This window comes from Pseudorasbora parva, chromosome 14, assembly GCF_024679245.1.
Source record: "Pseudorasbora parva isolate DD20220531a chromosome 14, ASM2467924v1, whole genome shotgun sequence".
NCBI lineage: Eukaryota > Metazoa > Chordata > Actinopteri > Cypriniformes > Gobionidae > Pseudorasbora > Pseudorasbora parva.
In genome coordinates, this window is record NC_090185.1 from 2,639,650 (window position 1) to 2,661,960 (window position 22,311).

The following is a 22,311-nucleotide window of genomic DNA, read 5'->3' on the forward strand; positions in this document are numbered from 1 at the left end:
TATTTTCATGATATGTCCCCTTTAAGAATTTAGTTCAAACTTTGACCTGTAGAGGGCAGTAGCACTGCCGAAATTCCACACGAAGAAGACGACGTCATCACTAGGTTCCGTCCGTAGGTTTACTCGTTCAGTCAGCGCGTTTGTTCTGTCTCCTGAGGTAAGTTTAGCAGTTCAGATCTCTCGTTTTACACATCCATAAAATAAATTTTGTTTGAGAAACATTTACAAAGTTATTTCTTGTTTTCATCGGATTAAATGTTATATGTCTGTCTTTTCTGGTGTCTGCAGACTGATTTAGTTCCACACGAAATGACCGAAGTCATTCAAACGTATACGTTTATTTATTTTTATTTTTTTAAAGGTTGCTTTTTATTTTTAATGTTAGTGTTATTGAAGGTATGTGATCTCAAACGTTACGTTTTGATCTATGGGGATGGGGATTGAATCGCTCCCGCTGGCAATAAATTAGATCTAAATTTATTGCTAAGAATTTTGCTTAATGGTAGACGTAACATGCTTTATTAAGAGTTAAATATTGTTCCTATTTTATGCATATGTATCACTTGTAGGCTATTCTTCATTTATTTTAAATTTTTTTTACAGGTTTTAGACTGTTCATGTTTGTTTTTTGTAGTTTTAAACTTTGTATTTCACCAGTTTTATTTTTGTATTTTTGCTGTTAATCATAAATAATTTAACAATTTTAGTTACATTTAAAGGATGTCTTTAGGCTGTAATTTTCCAATATACTGCTTAAACGCATATTTCACCCCGCACATGACTGAGATTAAACATGTCTGTCTACACAAGTAACTGGATTTGTTTGATATGTTGTTTTATGCTATCCTTTTCTCATTTTCTCATCCTCCTTCAGTGAAGCTCCTTCCACTGCAATTCAACAATAAAGGCTGGACTATTCCCATCAGCCTACAAGACGAGCATCAGGAAGAGCTGAAATCTGCAAAGACAGAGTTTATTGAAGGACAGTGAGAACAGGAGAGATCCTGAGCCCTGCAGAACGAAGCACACTAAAGCGCAAAGAGGTTGGTGTTCATTCCTGATCTTCATTAAAGGCACAGTAAGTTTGATGATGCTGAGAGGGAGAGAGAAGTCAAGTAGTCACCTTCATCTATGTAGCGCTTTTATTTCGAAGCAGGTTTACAGCAATAACAGGAAATGAATGCAACAAAGGTGTTAACAAAGAGAGTCTGATTTTAAGTAAGTAAGTGAATAATTTGTTATCTGGAGAAAACAGTTATGTCATTGTGCAACTCAGTTCAGTTCTCCTACAATGTTGTCAAAGCAGGCTGGTCAAAAATATTAAGAATAATGGGTCTCATTCACTAATAATTGTGTGGATTATTTTGTAATTGAACACACAGGAGACCATCTCACGAAAATCCTCTGCCTGATTCACTAAACATTTGTACGCACATGAATTTGTTAACCTCGTTCTGATGTTAGTGATTTTGAAGTATACTAAATGAGCGGCCGCGTGCACAAGGCTAGTCATTTGCATAAAACACACCCAAACCATCCCCATATAAAGGCTTTCAGCCCAACCCATCTCAATATAAGTTCTTTCCACAGACTCTTTCCTTACACCGTTTCATCATTCACGTCAAACTTAACGATGTTCACAGACGTGATCCTCAAGCAATGCCATGTGTACCATTATCCCCAGTTCTCACAATAAACCGCTTTTATAAAGACCCAGATTAGGGGTGGGCGATATCTCGATATTTAAAATATATAGAGATATTTTTTAAACTCAATATGGATTTGGACATATCGTATATATCGATATATTGTTTATATTTAATTCTGATTCCACCACAGGGCTTGTTTTGCCTTCTCTGTGCTCGTGCGCCTCCCGCCTCGTTGCTTTTGTTCCCCCTCCCCTCGCGTGTCGTCTCATTGAACACGGCGGCGTCCGCGACCAGGTGAGGATTAGTTATCATGTTGACAAGTGCGCGCGTTGTTCAGGACTCAGTTTAGAGACCATGATTTTCCTTCTAACACAACTGCTTGCTAAAATTCATAAAGAAATATTAATGTTCATCATACAAATCGCAAGTTTCACCCACAGTCAGGTGACTGACACTATTGGTGCGAGACTCGCAGTCACAATCATGTCAGTTTATGATTTGTGTCTAACTGATCGCATGGTTTTTGGTTAAAATGTCAAAATGATCGCATATTATTTGAAGAACATTTAAAAATTATTGCAATTTCATAATTATTATTATTTTGTCAGCTTTATCACGGGATTATGATGAATAGGTCTATGCATGTTTTAACCAAGAGGGGAAAACGCGACATCCCGGGTGTCCTGAGGCACAGTGCTCTTCTGTAAGTTGTACTTTAGCCATCATATTATAGCCTACCTTCTGATGTTCATATTTCGTTCTGTAACTGGAAAAGAAGTGAAAATCGACTCATGTGTAGCCTGCATGAGGCGCTCAGTCACGCTTTAGTAAAGAGCGCGACATCTACTGTTTGAAATTTGGTTCAAATTTAACAGGAAGTGGTGTTATGACAAAATCAGTTTATTTATATCTCAGTCATGCCCCAATCTTTCTGCAAAATGCTTACTGTTTACTTTAAGTGTAAAAAAGGGAGTCTTTGATAGGGATGCACCGATCATGATTTTACATGGTGGATTCAACTATCATTTTTTTTTCAAGCAAACTGGCCGATTTCGATTTTCTTATTTATTTTCTTTTAAGCAACAAACAATATAAAAACAAAGTATACACGAACAAGATGTTTTTTTGGTATTTAATAGGCCAATTTGGCTTTTGGCCAATTAAAACAAGTTTGCAATCTGAAATTAAATTAGGTTGAACCTATGTAAAAATTAACATTACCTATTAAAGCTCCACTGTGTGATATTTTCCCCCATCTAGTGGTGTAAAGGTTTATGACCATCCAGTGAATAATAGTTTCTGTTCCTCTCAATTTCGATTTCGTTTAACTCCTACGGTGGCCGATTTAGTCATGGCTTCCAGTTTGACCTCTTCGGTGAGTGTTGCTTCAAGTGATGAGGTTACTTTTGAAAACTATTATAATTTGCAGTTATTTAATTTGCCAAATGATCTATGATCAAATTAATCTATGTAAAATGAATAATAGTTTTACGTTTTCGTTATTTTTTACCATTTCATTGCTAACATCAGCTCTCAGGTTCTCAGACGAATGCAAGCTAATCTTAGTAAAGTAACTTTTATCAGTGCTATCATTATTCTGTATATTGTACGACATCACTAGCGTAAGGCAAACAAATTATAATGCAATTAAAATATTAATCTCGTGTTATCCGTCATAGAACACGGATTTATGTTATAAGGTAAACAATACTTTTTCATCATTGGCGCGAGGAAAACTATCCTAGACGTCGTTCTAGTGTTATGCACAGCACACCATGATATAATTAGCCAAGCAACAATAAAACTTCCAATATACACAAATAGGCAGAATTAATATTACCTGTCGAGAAGAAAGCAGGCAACGTCGGCGTTCTTTTTAAATCCGTTGCTCCTCATGAGCTCTTTCCATCTTGGAAAGGCCACTCCAATATTTACTTTTGTCTTGTTGATTTGCCTGTCGAGTTGCCGTCTTAATTCTCTTTTCCGCTTCCTTGGCGACTCTACATATCCCGCAATGTTACTAGGCCCCCGACCCGGGTCGAATTCGGTAATCAATTGTTCCGGGAATATTGCGGGTCCGACGTGCAGTGTGAAAGGGGCTTAAGAGTGATCCTCCGTCATCATATAGCAGCCTCAAGCAATCCCCCTCTTCACATTCGACACGGTGCCATCGAGTGTAAAAACGCGAAAAGCGAAGCTTGAATTTACGGGTATGTCCCTCTTTGGCAAATCTACTTTCAAGATGGAGGAGCAACATGGCGACCGCCATCCGAACCCTCAACACTTATGTATTTTCAATGGTTTATTATAAAATTACGAGAATACATTATTACTTGAAAGAAGTAAATATACATTAATGAGCACATATATTTTTGAAAGAACTAAGTGATTTTAGCTAAGAATAAACTAAAAAAGTTACACAGTGTAGCTTTAACTTTAACAAACGCATATTCTGCAATCCAAACAACACAATCGACACACATTCAAAATCCAAACACTGAATTTACTTAAATCAGCATTTGTTTTTAAATTCAGTTTAAAGAAAAAAAAGTCTTTACCAGTTAAATTAAAATAAATTATTAAATTAAACAAAATTTAAAAATGTATATAAATAAATTTTTCCAAAAATGTTAAATCAAATAATGTTTAGTGCAACGAGAAAACAAAGATGCTACATCAAATTAAGTCAATGTAATTAAGGTAAGGTAAAATCAAAATGATCATCCTTAACTGATAGTATTTCACATCAAAAGTACGTGGATGTTCTTCTTTACAAACAGAAGCATTTCGGCTTTCTCACAAGTTAGTCTGTTTCGTTTCTCATCCAACACGTGAGAAGCTGAGCTGAACAAGCGCTCACTATCGACGCTTGTGCACGGCGCAGAGAGGAAAGCTCGCGCAACTTCAGCGAGTGCAGGAATGCGGCTCTTACCGTATTTGTGTGCCCGTACACCGACGGCTGTTCGCTTCTTGGTATCTGTGCTTCAGACAGGTAGCTCTGCATTTCCAGACCTGCTCGCATATTGCAAAATACTTCCACACAAGTGACATGTTCGCGAATGAGTGCAATATAAGCGTATGTGGATTGCGCAAGCGGGCGCACTTCTGGAAAAATCGGCGGAAAGAAGAAAAAAAACCATCGGAACCGGCCGCTTTTTGGGCCGGTCAACCAGTGCATCCCTAGTGTTTGATTCATGTTTTGAAGGCATGACATGAATGAAAATAATTGAGGCTATATGTATTATTTCTTTTATTTTACAGTTAAATTTTTATTATTTATATAATCAGGGAGTTTTTATTTTATTTATGTCAAAAGCACATATTTCCTACATGAACTGACTTCAATAAAAATATTATGACTATGATATTTGGCATATTTGTTTTTGCTGTAGTTTTTAGGGGGTTATTTTTCCTGCAAAGATATATCGAGATATATTTTTTGCTCCATATCGCCCAGCCCTAACCCAGATTACAGACTCTCATTAGCAGCTCTACATACACGTGTATATATCTGCATTATTCAGAGAGACCTTGGAGCTGAAGCTATAACACAGCTTTTCCTACTCATTAACTGAATATGAGCGAATGCATTTAGGATTAAATTGTATTTAATAATGTCATAAATATGAATTATATAATACAATTAGGCCTAATGAAGGCTAATATAGTTCAATGTAATTATAGTCATGTTAGGATGACATATAACTTCATAACCCATATGTATGCAAAAACAACTTTATCCTAATGGCTTTATAATTGTGTTAAGTTTTTCCGTAATTTTTTCATAAATTTAGAAAAATATATATTGCGACGTCTTTGGTGATTTGCAAGGAAAATAGTCTAGAGTGTGGATTTGTGGAGTCGAGGGCTTGGGTTTAACGGGCTGTGTATGTGTGTCTTTTGTCATTGAGGCAGTGTCATAATTAACCATTAGATTACAAATTAAGAAAGAACAAACATTTATTGATATGTCTTGCTCTTTAACGTGGCAGTAAATGATTGATCTAAATGACACATTTCTACGATTCATATTTAGACATGTACAGTTAATGACAGGAATCAGAAAATCTAATTCTAAAGATGGGTGTCATTTAATATTGTTGCGCTTTGTATGTTCGAGACAGATGCGATAATACTATGGGTCAGTATTACCATAGAGTGCCTTTCAACCCCCACAATATAGTTGATTAAGCCCTACAACCCTCACAATCCTCACACATTTTACTCTTATTTTCTTTATCGTCTCCGCCGGCTCGCCTTCTTCCCATAGTGCATCCTGGGGCCATGTGTTCCCCAGGTAAGCCATGCACCCGGCCACATATGTGATGTAAAAAAAAAACCTGATTCAGCTGTTTGATCGGACCCCACGGGCCAGCCTTCGCTCCCCACGTTAATCAATGAGCCTTGGCAACCCATGACCCTGTGGCCGGTTCTCCACTGGTCCTTCCTTGGAGCACTTTTGATAGATACTGACCACTGCAGACCGGGAACAGCCCACAAGAGCTGCAGTTTTGGAGATGCTCTGACCCAGTCGTCTAGCCGTCACAATCTGGCCAAACTCGCTCAAATCCTTACGCTTGCCCATTTCTCCTGCTTCACACACATCAACTCTGAGGACTAAATGTTCACTTGCTGCCTAATATACCCCACCCACTAACAGGAGCCGTGATGAACAGATTTTGGAGATGCTCTGACCCAGTCGTCTAGCCTGGGGACCTATTTTTCCTGCTTCTAAAACCCCAGATACACTGCAACATTTTAGCAATCCTATAAGATAATTACAAATCATACTGTGCGAAATGGATCCATTAAACTTATACGACATGTATTTAGGCTGTACAATGATGACTCCTATTAGGCTAGGATGTTTCTATAGAATAAAACATCAGCATGTGCTAGTGGTAAACAAAAAGACAATGATGAATCCCACTTTGGCAGGTGTAGTTTGTATGTGTACTGAAGAAGAAAAAAGTAAGCGGGGAAAGTGGAAGGGAAAAGGAAATAATTTTTACGTTTTAGCATCATGTTGTGTTGATTTCATGTGGCATTTTTATTGGTTGGTCATTAGGCAACCAATTTGATGCCGTGGCAGCAAACGCACGGTGGGATGATCATGCTGAATTTCTGACACTGTCAGAAAATTATCACAGGCTATCTTTGGTCACAAGACTGACGACGGCCATCTTTGAACCTCACTGTACGACATGGGACCAACGATTATGATCCACAATCATAGAAATCGTCCCAATTGTGTCACGATGGCAATCTTTGGTCTGGGAAAGCGAAAATTGTGCAGTGTGTCCGGGGCTTAATGCATCAACAAATGTTGACAAAATGTTCACTTGCTGCCTAATATATCCCACCCACTAACAGGTGCCGTGATGAAGAGATCATCAGTTATTCACTTCACCGGTCATAATGATATGCCTGATCGGTGTATCATTAGTGTATTAGTATTCTAATGTTATCTACAGCAGATGCTTCTTTACATTATATTACTTCTATTGCAATCTATAAATTGCAATATAAACTACAAATGAATGCTATGTCCATCCCATTGATTTTAAGTGGCTGACAGGGTGGACATTTTGAGCTTCAATTAGCATATTAGCCTAGTAATGCTTTTGTTATTAATAAAACACCCTTTCATAGTAGTTTTCATGTTATGTTATCATGACAAATGCATTATGTACAAGACACCAAAAGGCACCCTACAGTGTTATTGACCCCTATAATCTTTTAACTAGATAAATGTTATAATATTTAAGGGTATATCCCAACTGAAATCTTCAAGCACCTGATGTATTTTCTTTTTACCACAGATGCCTAAAATTACTACAGAATAACTAAAAAATGACAGTGCAAATACACACAATAATGCCAACATATGAATGAAACGTGCTGACACTTCCTGTTTATTTTTTTTCCCTAAAGCTCATATGAGTTCAAAAATAAATGATGAAATATCCCCATCAGCCTACAATACATCTCATTTAGGGAAATAAATGTATGAAAACGCTTTAATTATGATTCCCCATTTCATTTCAGGCCTAATGGAGGAAATTAAGGAAAGTAAAGAGGAGAAACATCATGTCGAAACTGAAGAACAAGCGCCTCAGACTACAGGTGTGCTTATTTTGTGATCAATGGAGCTAAACTTTTCTGTGGGACAATGGGGCTCATTCACTTAGCATGCGTATGCACAAATGTGTGTGTGAAATTTGTGTATGAATGATTTAAAGGACAACTCCGGTGATAAATGCCCCTCGGGGTGATTAACAGATGGTTAGCGAGTCGATCGTTCTCTGGGATGCGTTTTCAGGAGAATCGAATGAAAAGAGTTTTATCTCTAAAACAGATTAGCTTATAGCGCTTGTCTATGGGGTAAGTGAAATTAAACCGCTAGTTAATACCGCTAACAAGGCTCAACATAGCCTCACACTAACACTGCAGCATAATGAGGGTCCCTACATGCAAACCGCAGCACTGAGAACTTTGTAAGAGTACGAACAGTTTAATAAGAAGATACTTTATAAAGACAGAGCATTACGCGTTTACAGACGGCGGCCATCTTGGGAAACTACGAGGTCTATAACGCAGACATACTCGCATGTACAGCGGCTAATGAGAGTGAAATATGGGTCTTTATAAAAGGTGTTTATTGTGAGAATGGCACGTCGCATTGCTCAAAGATCCGGATGGGATCCTTTGGCCCCGTTCACATCGCAAGTCTTAATGCTCAATTTTGATGTTTTGCTCAGATCTGATTTTTTTTGTTTGGCTGTTCACATTACCTTTTAAAATGTGGCCTAAATCTGATTCCAGTGTGAACTGTTTGAGGTTTCAAACTAACCCGCATGTGCAAAAGTACAATATCAGTGACATCAGACACAGCGCACTGCTGCACTAAAGTTCGGGAGGTTATGGAGGAAGTAAGCAAAGATGTTTGTGTAATGGAAGCCATAACAGTAATGAGCAGGTGCTGAAGAGGAGAAGAATGAAAAGAAAGAGAGCAAAATTTGTTATTTTGGCCTTTAGTCACCTTCCTTTGGCACTGAAGCCACGTTCTTCTGTGTCCCCGTTCTTCCTTTGTCGTGTGCTATTTATTTCAAAAACGGAGCGATTACGGTAGGATCATTCTAGTGTAGCTTCAATTGAAGTATCTCCCTATATACTAATCAGGTCTAACACCTCACTCTCCCTCCATTGACTCGCTCCATCGCTGTTCTCCATATCTAGTCAAGTTTTTAATGTTACTGTCTGTGTCTGTTGTGTCTACGGCTAACTCACCGGCACATAATTGTGACAAATGTCGACATAGATTGACGTAAAAGTCACATCAAATTCGTCTTGGTTGTTCACACTGTGGTCGCTTTGGAAAAAATCAGATGTGGGTTAGATTCAGGACCACATATGTATGGCCCCGTTCACACTGCAGGCAAAAGTGGCCCAAATCTGATTTTTTTGGGGTCAAGTGACCAGGTCAGACTTCTTCAGAGGTAGTGTGAACACTCAAATCTAGCCCAGATCTGATTTTGTCCAATGCGGTCGCAGTGTGAACAACAAAGGGCGGATTTGATGTGACTTTTACGTCAATCTATGTCGACATTTGTCACAATTATGCACCGTTGAGTTAGGCCTAGACACAACAGACACAGACAGTAACATTAAAAACTTGACTAGATATGGAGAACAGCGATGGAGCGAGTCAGTGGAGGGAGAGGGAGGTGTTAGACCTGATTAGTATATGGGGAGATACTTCAATTAAAGCTAAACTAGAAGGATCCTACCGTAACCGCTCCGTTTTTTAAATAAATAGCACACGAAATGGAAGAACGGGGACAAACGTGGCTTCGGTGCCAAAGGAAGGGGACAAAAGGCCAAAATAACCAATTTTGCTCTTTCTTTTCGTTCTTCTCCTCTTCAGCACTTGCTCATTAATGTTATGGCTTCCATTACACAAACATTTTTAAATAAAAGTGAAAATGCTTACTTCCTCTATAACCTCCCGAACTTTAGTGCAGCTGCGTCTGATGTCACTGATATTGTTCTTTTGCACATGCGGGTTAGTTTGAATCCTCGAACAGTTCACACTGAAATCAGAAATAGGCCACATTTTATTCTTTGACGAGAGTGACAAAAGGCTGTAAGGAAAGTTTGTGTGGAAAGCCTTTATATGGAGATGGTTTGGGTGTTTTATGCAAATGACTAACCTTGTGCAAGCGGCCACTCATTTAGTATACTCCACACTCACTAACATTAAAACAAAGTTAAGAACAAATTCATGTGCCTACGAATGTTTCGTGAATCAGGCAGATATTTTTTTGTGAGCTCTTCTCCTGTGCGGAGTCTGCTTTGTATTTTCTACTGCACAAGAGGCAAGATCAACAGGCATAGTTCAAATGACTCGGTATGCAATTGGATAGTCCTTTAACCAATCAGACCAACAATCCAGGTGACGTACAGCTGCAGGGTGAACTCAAATCGCCGGCAGATCAGACAGGTTTTGCGCAATCTAGTTAAACACGCCAATAGTGTGCAAGGTAGATAAGCCAGTTTCAAATCCAGGAACAAATACTACACTAACCTGACATGACTGATCACTGTATAGGCGCATCAACGAGTAAACGTGTTCATCTTTTCCTAAAGAATAAACATGAATTAATATCTCTTAAGTAGGGCTGCACGTTTTCAAGTTTTTCATTAACCGTTAACCGAGGCCCTTAGCGGTTAATACTCGGTTAACCATAGTGTGCGTCAGGGTTATTATTAGCTTATTAATTTGACGACCACCATCTCCATATAGTGAACGCGCCTATAGAGAGAAATGCACATCATGGATTACATAATCAGAGAGTAGTCTATTTCTTTTCGTTTTAAATTGTTAAAAGACATTTCAAGTTTCTTAAGATCAATTTCATGTCTGTGAGGCGTACGCTGAGTTTCGTTAAATTAGGATGAGATGCGCTCCAGTTCACGAGCAACGCGAGTGGCCGCGAGGTGAGGGCGCCTGCACGATAAGGGCATGTAGTAAAATATGCAGCGGAGAACGATTCCCACAGCATTTGACTCGCGCGGCTGAGCCTCTCCCGGCAGAGAGTTCAAGCATCTGTGGACTCGTCCCTTCAGCTCTGGCCATCTTGCTTTCAGTCCGCGATAAGCTTTTTTGTTTTCTTCATTACAGTTAAAGTAACGTCTGCTTTTCTCTAGTCATTCACAAGTTTCTCACTTCAAACTTTCTTTCTTCTGCTCCGTTATGCACAGCGCGCGCGGCTCGCGCTCTGCTTCTGCCCTAATGCGACTTTTAGTCCAGTGCGACGTATGTTATTTTCCTCTTCATGACGCATATTTTGACTGATGCGACTTATACTCCAGAGCGTCTTATAGCCTGAAAAATGCGGTAAGCACTGCATTGCAATACTTGCATTTTGCCCCGTCACTCTCATTTTTAAAGTGCTCCGACGCTTTCTATGCCCGCTTAATTGCCCGCTTAAGCCCCTTTCACACTGCACGTCGGACCCGCAATATTCCCGGAACATTACCGGGTCGCCTTCTGTGTGAAAGCAACCACGTCCCGGCATTGATTACCGAATTCGACCCGGGTCGGGGACCTAGTCACATTACGGGATTCGACCCGGGACGAGCGCTGTGTGAACAAAAGCCAAAACTAATGCCGCAACGTGTACGTAATGTTAGTTATCGTGCGACTCCTAGAGCTTGTTTTTTCAATAACACAACCCTGCAGTGCTAGAAGAGCTCGTCGGTGTTTTAAACGCAGAGAGTGTTCGTATACAAAAGAAACTAAAATTAAACAAGCAGAAATGTGTGCAAACTGGACACAAGTCGAGACCACGGAGCTCCTTACTATCCGCGCTGAAGCGGAGATCGCTCGCCATCAGGATATCACGTGTCAACTCGACCCGGGACCGTTAAGCGTTGTGTGTGAGCGCACATATTACGGTATTTCGCTGGCAGTGTGAATGGACCAAATCTAGCGGCCCGGGAACAAATGCCGGGTCGCATTATCTGTGTATTTGCCGGAATCGCAGTGTGAAAGGGGCTTTAGAAAGCTGGTCATGACTTCTTCTTGTGGATATTACAAATGTCGGGGAGCGCTCTGGCGGTCTCTAGGGGTGCAAAAATAATTACAACTAAATTCAAAGAACGTCATTGACGCCACTTAACCGAGCAAAATGTTTCACTCGGTTACGCAATTTTTAACGGTTAATCGGTTAACCATGGACACCCCTACTCTTAAGTTATGTTAAGGACAATTGAGTACAACTTATTGAAAGGAATCATATGTAAAACTGCTCAATTGCTGTTTCAGCCCCGGAAAGACAATAAAACTCATGTCGCATCACGTTTAGAGTACCTCAGGAGTCATTCAAGTGTCCACAGCTGTGAGTTCACTAGAGAAATCAACTCTTTCACTATATATATATACTTTCAGACTTTCAGTTTCAACAATGACCTGTAGAAACAAAAGAAACACGCTGCCGCTTCCTGTTTTTAAATGGAATTATCATCCTTTTTCTACAGCTCACATCAGTTCACAAATAAATGCCAGAATATTCCCACCAGCCTACAATATAAAAATGCATTACTTTTCCCCCCTCTTTCATTTCAGGCCTGATGGAGGAAATCGAGGAGAGTGAAGAGGAGAAACATCATGTCGAAACTGAAGAACAAACTTGCTCACAGGCCGAATGTCTGCTTATATGTGATCAATGTGGCAAAACATGTTCTGGGGCTTCCGCTCTGAAGAGCCACCTGAAAGTTCATTCACAGGAGAAACTACATCCATGTCCTATGTGTGGAAAGAATTTGAAATACAAACAGAGTCTCAATGACCACATGAGGATCCACACTGGAGAGAAACCCTTCACATGTGATCAGTGTGGAAAGAGTTTTAGACAATCTTCAAACCTTAAGGAACACATGAACCTCCACACTGGAGAAAGGCAGTACGTATGTGAATTCTGTTTCAAAATATTTTCGAGGTCTACAGGCCTAACAAACCACATGAACGTTCATTCAAATGAGAAACCATATTCTTGTTCTTTGTGTGGAAAGAGTTTTTCGCGCCTCCAGTATTTAAAAGATCATCAGAAAATTCATACAGGTGTAAAAAATCATAAGTGCTTAGAGTGTGGGAAGACTTTTATTACAGCTGCGCATTTGAGACTACACTGGAGGACTCACACTGGAGAGAAACCTCACAAGTGTTCACACTGCGACAAGAGATTCAGACGGACAGGACATCTGAAAACACACGAGAGGCTCCACACTGGAGAGAAACCGTATCACTGCACTGCATGTGGGAAGAGTTTCACTCAGTTATCTTCTCTACTCAGTCATACAAAACACAATCACAAAAAGTAGATCATCTTCAGATCCAGTACTTTCGGGTCTGACACCACATCCTGACAAAACATGGAACAATACCATCGAGCGATTAAAATCTTCAGTATAAGTCTCAACCAGCCACAATGTGACCGGAAAATAAAAGCATAATCTAAATGATCCACAGTAAATAAAGATTCAGATCAATTCAAAGATGGACAATATCTTAGTTTTTGTATACAGTATATCTTTGCTTCATGGTATAATTTACATCATTATGCTTTGGGTTCAATTTTATGTTAATTGTTTTTTGATAGGGGCGGCAGTGGTTCATGTCGGTTGCCTACAAACCAAAAGGTTGGTGGTTCAATCCCTGGTTCCACCTGACCAAGTGTCGAGGTTTCCATGAGCAAGACACCTAACCCCAGCTGCTCCCGACGAGCTGGATGGTGCCCTACGTTGCATGAATGGGTGAATGTGAGGCAAAAATGTAAAACGCTTTGGCCATAGGGTCTGTTGAAAGGGCTAATATATATATATATATATATATATATATATATATATATATATATATATGCAGTCCATGATTCACTTGTATTGCTAAATACTTCTATGACTAAAAAAGTTTTTTACAGTTCTGACCGTTTTTCTATTATTTGTTTTCTTTTGTACAGAGATCTCATTTGTTGACACTTTGTATGCTTCACCAGTTAACTTTTATTGTCTACTTATTCCATTAAGAATTAATTATTTAACATTTAGGAGACAATGGTTTTCTGCTTGAAATGTGTAGAACGTTTAAACGTCTAATATATTTCGCCCTACACATGACCGAAATTGATGCGCAAATTACGGGGAGAAATAAAAAAAACACGGGAGGGGGACCGGGGATGGGTTAAATCCCGGTAAAAACGCGTGTTGACAGACGCGTGTTGGATTCGAAGCCTCTTCACATATCTTGTTTCGTGTTTAACGAAGCCCCTGTGTCCATCACCATTGTTATGTTTATAGACGTTTTGCTGATTTTCTTTTAATAAAGTCTATGGTTTACCAGGTATTTTTGATAATCTACTGTTGATCTCGTCTCGCGGTGATGACGTCATCACTCGCGCGCTCCTCCAGTCAATCGTTTCTGAGGTAAACAGTTAACGCTCTTTTGTGTTGTAAAATACACTTAATTTCCTGAATGGTTTCCATTGTGTTCGGCGCTATCGTGTGCTATCTAAAACGCTTAAGAAGATAAATTGTTCTCACACAGCCTAGTAAGCCTACAAAACGGTAATATGTCGATTGTTGTTATGACTGTATAGGAAAGCTAACTGTATTCAGATTCATATCGACAGATTAATAATATTAGGTGCCATTAGTATCTTTATATTTCTGCTTTTTTTCTGTATCATTTGAGAAATATTCAAACAGGCTTATATTATTCGGATTCAAATCTGTTTCTAGCAGCAATTACTGTAAATAAAGTGAGATGATCTGCTGCTGATCCTAAAATGCTTTATTGATATTGCTCATCACTATATCAGAGTAGCTGAAAAGCCTCTATTTCATGTAAATAAATTCTATTTTCACCTAATTTATTATTTTAATGTCTTCAGATCTGTACATTGCCACATTAAGGTGTCAACAGATTTAAGAAAACGACACAATCAGAAGGCATCTACAAGATATAGGTAAGTTTCATAACAGCATTTATTTCAATAATGTGTAATAAACCACAATGTATGGACAAAATAAAACAACTAGTTAAGGCAAACATTTGGTGTTTTTGTTTTTTAATTTGTATTTATTTTTCTAAGTTTTAGACACTTAAACGCTACTTTACTAAATAGAGGTGAACATAAACACTTAACATTTGTGAAGTAGTATAAAAACACATAAGTGATTTCTTATTGATTTTGTCAGATCTGCTCCTCCTCCTTCAGTGAAGCTCCTCTCACTGCAATTCACCAATAAATTCTGAGTTAGTCCCAACAGCCTTACAAGTCAAGACGAGCATCAGACCATCAGGAAGAGCTGAAATCTGCAAATACAGAGTTGATTAAAGGACTGTGAAAACATGAGCGACCCAGAACACACTGAAGAACAAAGAGGTAGATTTTCACTTGTAGATTTGTGTGTTTATATATATATATATATATATGTGTGTGTGTGTGTGTGTGTGTGTGTGTAACCCCTCCTGTTCGAACTGCCGGGTCCGCTGGAAAGAGTCTGACGCTCTAACAAGGAGGCTAAAGGCTGCAACCTCTAGCATCAGTCACTAGTGTCTCTTGAGGTCAGAGGAGTGAGGTTTACTTGCACCATGACCACTAGCTGGCCTCTGTTACACACACACACACAGATACATTTTTTCATACATTTTTGGACCACAGATGCCTAAAAGTACTACAGAAATAAAGTGCAAATACACACAATTATGCCAACATATGAATGAAACGTGCTGCCACTTCCTGATTTTTAATGGAATTACTCTTTTCCTTACGATCAGTTCACAAATAAATGTTGGAATATTCCCAACAGCTTACAATACACCTTAATATGATTTTTTTTTTCAGGCCTGATGGAGGAAATTGAGGAGAGTGAAGAGGAGAAACATCATGTAGAAACTGAAGAGAAAACGTCTCAGACTGAAGGTGTGCTTGTATGTGATCTATGCTGCAAAACAAGGTTCTGTGGGACAATGGGGCTCATTCACCAAGCAGGCGTATGCACAAATTTGTGTGAAATTTGTATATGAATGGTTTTAAGAAAAAAAATCACAATTTACCAAAGGATTTAGGAAAAATATAGGAACATCTGAAACCACATGTGCTAGTGTTCATTTTGTCACCTATTTTTTATTTAGTCTTAGTCTTGTGCTTTAACATAAAGATTATGGCTTTATTTGGAACAACAGCAGGGTGCGTAAAAGATTTATTTTCATTTGAGGGTAAACTATCCCTTTAAGATAACTTATCTGAATGTGTGGGTGATTAGCCTTTAGATGTCGCTTAATGTTGGTGGTGTTTTCCGCAATATTTTTTGTCCACAGGGCTTCTCGTCAGTTATAATGGCACATTCTGACTTCTGGTTCTCATTTTTGAAATATCATTGCACGTAAAATGCTACCAAATTTCGAGCCTCTTCTTTCTACCTAGAATGTCGTCGTCGCTCGTGTTCGCTACTGTCTACGGGTGTTGTGTTCTTGCTCCATGTAGTTTCGTGTTTCAGCCACAGGATGGTCGAGGAGACCTGTACTTGAGCAACAGCGCAAACTTATTCTGAATATTTTAAAGACTTACAGCTAAATATTCTCATGATGGAAAAAGTAGAGATGATTGTAGACGAAAATTAGAGATTTTTATCTTAGTTTTTATTTTATGCAAAACATTTAAGTCTGGTCTTTTTTCGTGAACTTTTAATGCATGTTAAAGGTGGACTATGCAACTTTCCGTCCACTGGAGGGCGCCTATTCAAAACAAATGTGTAGTTTGATGACGCAAAGTTTGAGCGCAGCATCTTGGGAGATGTGGTCTTCTCATCACAGCCGGTGGAAAATAGGACTCGGGCAGAAATCACGTTAATGGATGCGGTTATTAACGTTACTGTAGTGTAAAGCAGAGCAGGACCGAGTGTTGAGGAGCTGAGCACGGCCGCTGGAGCGATTGTTAAACAAATACCCGCCTCGCGAATACCGGGATTTTTTTTATGACGGGACGGGAGACATTCGCCGGGCACCTGCACTGATCAGCTCTTCTGGTTATGATTATGAGGTAATGCAGCTCTGTTTATCATATTAGATACATTTAAGTGTGTTTAAAACGATGTTATGACGTTACTCCGTGCGTTCACTTGTTCACACTGCTAAGAGTAAAGCACGTCTGCCGAGTAAAACCCGAAACAAAGGGTAGCGCAGATATGACGCGATTGACCGGCGACTCCCTCAGACGCTATGCTGAAACGTCCCGGTCCTTAGTTAAAATAGCAATTTTCTCACAATTTAGTTCAAAACATTTGGGTTTTTGGATATTTTACTGCAAAAATACAACATAGTGCACCTTTAATTTAGTCTTAGTCATGGAAAAAAGGTTGTTGACGAACACATTTAGTCTCACTAATATATGCAAAAAGAACACTTTTTATAGCTTCGTAATCGTGTTAAGAAGTTATATTTCATCCAAACATGGCTATAATTATGTTCACTGTCTGTGAACAGTGCCAAGTTTATGAGAGTGACTAAAGGCTATAAGAAAAGCCGTTATATGGGGATGGTTTGGGTGCGTTTTATGCAAATGACTAGCCTTGTGCACGTGGCCGTTTTAAATACTTTAAATTCACTAACATCAGAACGAGGTTATGAACAAATTCATGTGACTTTGAATGTTTTGTGAATCACGAGGAGATTTTTTTGTGTGAAGTTCTCCTGTGGGTATCAATACGAAATAATCCTCACAATTATAAGTAAATGAGACCCAGTATCTTAGTTTTATTCTTGTATATAATTTTGCTTCTTGGTATAATTTAAATCGTTATGTTTTATTATGAGTTTATGTATTTTGTAGAAAGATCCATCTAAACACTTATATTTGCTTTACCAGCTGTACAGCTAAGGCTGGGCGATATGGCCCCAAAAAAATGATCACACTATAATTTTCCATATCAGTCGATATCGGTAAATATCACGATAAATGTAAAATCTTTATTTCTTTAAAGTTTAAAGGCATATTTTTGCTCCTGAGTGAAAGATGTAGAAAACAGAAAGTTAACTGTGGTTTTAAACTATCATTTAATGTCAAAACATGACAAACACTTCCCAAACAGGTGAACAATTTATTAGAACTAAGGTAGATTTATTTATTAAAATCTTAATTGTGGTCAGCATTTTTTACTCTACACTGTATATCAATAATATTATTACTTTTTTTATTGTGTAAGTAGTAAAAAACTAAAAACGCAAACGGGCAAAAAATATTGGTCCACTGTGCATCTCTCTCTCTCTCGCTCTCTCTCTCTCTCTCTCTCTCTCTCTCTCTCTCTCTCTCTCTCGCGCTCGCTCGCGTGCTCACCGACACGCACACACACACTTTAACGACTGTGGGAAGAGAGCAAAGTTCAGTATTTGTGGATCTCCAGTAAGGGCTGTCTAGTCTATTTTATTCATTTTAAACATCGGATGACATTATTTCTCTTTTGATACAGGCGATGCGGAGTCATTAATAAATCATCAAAGACAAACAATTATGATAGCGATCGTGTACAAGTCCGATGTTTTAGTGATTATAGTTTGGTACCGTTAGCTTGTTGTAAGTCACCCACCGCAACTAACAAGGTAATAAGCCTGTGTGTGAATGTAGTCAATGTAGATTTACCGCTGTGCTGGGCTCAACGTTATATGGAAGAACTTCGTAGAAGCACAATCATTTCATAATTAAATTCCGCGTGTTGAACATATGATAAGCATGCAGTCCACGTAACGTTATGTCGCTGTTTTATGTCGGATGCGATCGCCAAAATATCTCCAAACCACTTAAGTTGAGCGAACTAACTTGTCAACGATATCTGTGTCCTCCGAGCTGGTCGTGAGTGCTGCATTTTCTTCACTATTGCTCATTTTTATCGCTCCACTTCACTCTGATCCTCCAAGCCTGTCAGCCACTGACTGTAAACAACAGCGCGTGCAGAAGCCCGGTCTGCAATACACATGCGCAGCATCACGCATAGCGCGTAAGCATTATATCGAGAATTTAGATTATATCGAGATTATCATCGTTATCGTTTTATCGCCCAGCCCTATGTACAGCCATATTCCCAAATAGATTATATTTACTATTTTATTCCTCAATTCTTCAAACAATACCCCATAATGAAAAAGTAAAATAAGTTTGTTTGAAATCTTTCAAATTTATCAAAAAATGGACAAAAATCACATGTACATAAGTATTCACAGCTTTTGCCATGGCACTCAAAATATTTTTTGGGTGCATCCTGTTTCCACTGATCGTCCTTGAGATGTTTCCAAAACTTGAGTGAAGTCCATCTGTGGTCAATTCAGTTGATTGGACATGATTTGGAAATGCACACACCTGTCTATATAAGGTCCCACAGTTAACAGTGCATGTCAGAGCACAAACCAAGCCATGAAGTCCAAGGAATTGTTTGTAAACCTCCGAGACAGGATTATATTGAGGCAAAGATCTGGAAGGTGAGAAGGGTACAGAAACATTTCTGCAGCATTGAAGGTCCCAATGTCCCAATGAAGGTCCCTATATCATCTGTAAATGGAAGTAGTTTGGAACCCCCAGGACTTTTCCTAGAGCTCCTCTTCCATACTGAGCAATCAGAGGCGAATGGCCTTAGTCAGGGATGTGAACCTTATGGTCACTCTGACAGAGCTCCAGCATTTCTCTGAGAAGAGAGGAGAACCTTCCAGAAGAACAACCATCTCTGAAACTCTCCACCAATCAGGCCTGTATGGGAGAGTGGCCAGACGGAAGCCACTCCTCAGTAAAAGGCTGCCTTGAGTTTGCCAAAAGGCGCCCTAAAGGAATCTAACCACAAGAAACTAAATTCTCTGGTCTGATGAAACAAAGTTTGAACTATTTGGCCTGAATGGCAAGCATTGTGTCTGGAGAAAACCAGGGACCCATCATCACCTGGCCAATACCATCCCTACAGTTAAGCATGGTGGCAGCATCATGCTGTGGGGATGTTTTTCAGGAACTGGGAGACTTGTCAGAGCATTCTGGAGCCCAGACTGGGATAAAGGTTCCTCTTCCAATAGGATAACAATCCCAAGCACATAGCCAAGATAAGAAAGGAGTGGCTATGGAACAACTCTGTAAATGTCCTTGAGTGGCCCAGACTTGAACATCTCAGGTGTTTTTGGTACTGAAGTGCTTCATTAAAGTATCGAGCAAAATCTGTGAATACTTATGTTCATGTAATAAATTACATTTTTAAAGGGGTACTTCAGCGCTGGGAAGATGAATCTGTATTTAAACTGGGTCATTAATGTAGTAGAAATGTGAAATTATTTTGGAATTTGGTGCTTTCTAGGCTGAGAAAAGACAGAAAATGTATTTTTGTCTCATGGGGATGAAAGACTACAATTCCCAGAATGCTTCGCTGCCCTGTGAGGCCATTCCCAACGCCACGCTACTGGATTACAGTGACTGAGTTTAGAAAGTACAATTAAATACTGAACGTGTGTGTTCAATATAACGATCGAGTTGCCGCGTGAGTCTCACAGCGCTAACTCAGATTAGGAGTCAGATTACATTTAACATCATAAATGAGTTGATGAGCTCTTGTGATGAGAGCTGAGGTAATCGTGACCACATTCGCGGCATACATTCACAACGCGTTTTCAGTTCATGCCTTTGGAAGCTTAACTTTCATAGAAATTAATTTGAGAAGTTAAAACACTTACATTGCTTAGCATCCGTTTAAATTAATGCCTGTAGCTGAGTTGTGCTGTGAGTGTGATCTCCATTCCCCATGCGCGAGTTGAAAACATGCGGAAATAGCTCCCTCTGCTGGCAGTAGTCTTTAGCCTTTGGCCAAACATTCCTAAAGTGACGAAAATATCGTCAATTTGCGTCACGAGAGGAATTTTTCCAGAAATAAAATGCCTAAATCTCGTCTCAGCGGGATATAAGAGGGGGGAGCACGATCATTTGATTATACTCCAGGGTTTCTACTGATACAAACCCATATGCTAATCGGTGAAGTAACCCTTTAATACATTTGCAAAGATTTCACGCTTCTTGTTTTTTAAATGGAATTATTTTCCATAAATTAAGTATATTGTAGGTTGATAGGAATATTCCAGCAGTTATTTGTGATCTGAGGTGAGCGTTAGGAAATCAGTTAATGAAAATGCATTAAAATTATTATTATTTTTTTCCAGCCCTGATGGAGGAATTTGAGGAGAGTGAAGAGGAGAAACATCATGTCGAAACTGAAGAACAAACTTGCTCACAGGCTGAATGTCTGCTTATATGTGATCAATGTGGCAAAACCTTTTCATGCGCTTCCGCTCTGAAGAGCCACCTGAAAGTTCATTCACAGGAGAAACCACATCCATGTTCTTTGTGTGGAAAGAATTTTAAATACAAACTGAGTCTTAAAGTTCACATGATGATCCACACTGGAGAGAAACCCTTCACATGTGATCAGTGTGGGAAGAGCTTTAGACAATCTTCAAACCTTAAGGAACACATGAACATCCACACTGGAGAAAAGCCGTACGAATGTGAACACTGTGTTAGGATATTTTCAAGGGCTACAGGCCTAACAAACCACATGAAAGTCCATTCAAATGAGAAACCATATTCATGTTCTTTCTGTGGAAAGAGTTTTTCACGTCGGCAGAATTTACAACTTCATCAAAAAATACATACAGGTGAAAGAGATCATAAGTGCTTAGAGTGTGGGAAGAGTTTCATTACTACTGCAGTTTTGAAACTACACTGGAGGACTCACACTGGAGAGAAACCTTACAAGTGTTCACACTGCGACAAGAGATTCAGACGGACAGGACATCTGAAAACACACGAGAGGCTCCACACTGGAGAGAAACCGTATCACTGCACTGCATGTGGGAAGAGTTTCACTCAATTATCTTCTCTACGCAGTCATACGAAAAACAATCACAAAAAGTAGATCATCTTCAGATCCAGTGCTTTCAGGTCTGACGCCGCATCCTCATCAAACTTGACACAATACCATCGAGCAATAAAATCTCTTCAATATAAATCTCTAACGAGCCAACACGCAAAGAAGCATCATGTAAATTAGCCACAGCAAATAAAGTTAATATTCAAGATGAGCATTTTCAAATGAGAGATTCAGATTTACTCAAAGATGGACAATATCTTGATATTATATATGATATATTATCTTCATTATACCATGCTTCATAGTATAAAGCTGCCTTTGTGCTATTGAAATTATTGTAAATACTGGTTTTCTTTTCTTTCTTTTTTAAACTGGACATTGAACGCTTGCTCAAGTCAAAAGTTGAATGCGGTGAGCTCATAATTACATTTACAATAGCACGTGAAGGCAGCATAAATTATGATGCTTTATTATAAGTTAAATGTCCTTTTTTGATGCATATTATCAATAGATTGTTTACTTAAAGGAAGAAAATATAAGTATTTTACAGGTTCAAACTGTTCTTATTAAACTGTTCTTGCTATCTTTCATATATTTGTTTGTTTTTTGCTGAGAGATCCATCTCATTTGTTTACACATTGTATATGCTTCCCTAGTTAACTTTTAATATCCATTTTTATTTTATATGTATTATTCTTGCATTAAGAATAAA

The 22,311-nt window shown here is 38.9% G+C and overlaps 1 protein-coding gene across 1 annotated transcript; it reads left to right on the forward strand.

The window, feature by feature from the left end:
* Positions 1-51: 51 nt before the first annotated feature.
* Positions 52-22,189, forward strand: LOC137040794 (zinc finger protein 271-like). The gene is made up of 8 exons (XM_067416565.1): positions 52-157; positions 875-1,043; positions 7,698-7,775; positions 12,280-13,030; positions 14,907-14,925; positions 15,049-15,094; positions 15,557-15,634; positions 20,890-22,189. The coding sequence occupies exons 3-8, from the start codon at positions 7,703-7,705 to the stop codon at positions 21,642-21,644; spliced, it is 1,722 nt and encodes a 573-aa protein (XP_067272666.1). The 5' UTR covers positions 52-157; positions 875-1,043; positions 7,698-7,702; the 3' UTR covers positions 21,645-22,189.
* The last annotated feature ends 122 nt before the right edge of the window (positions 22,190-22,311 follow it).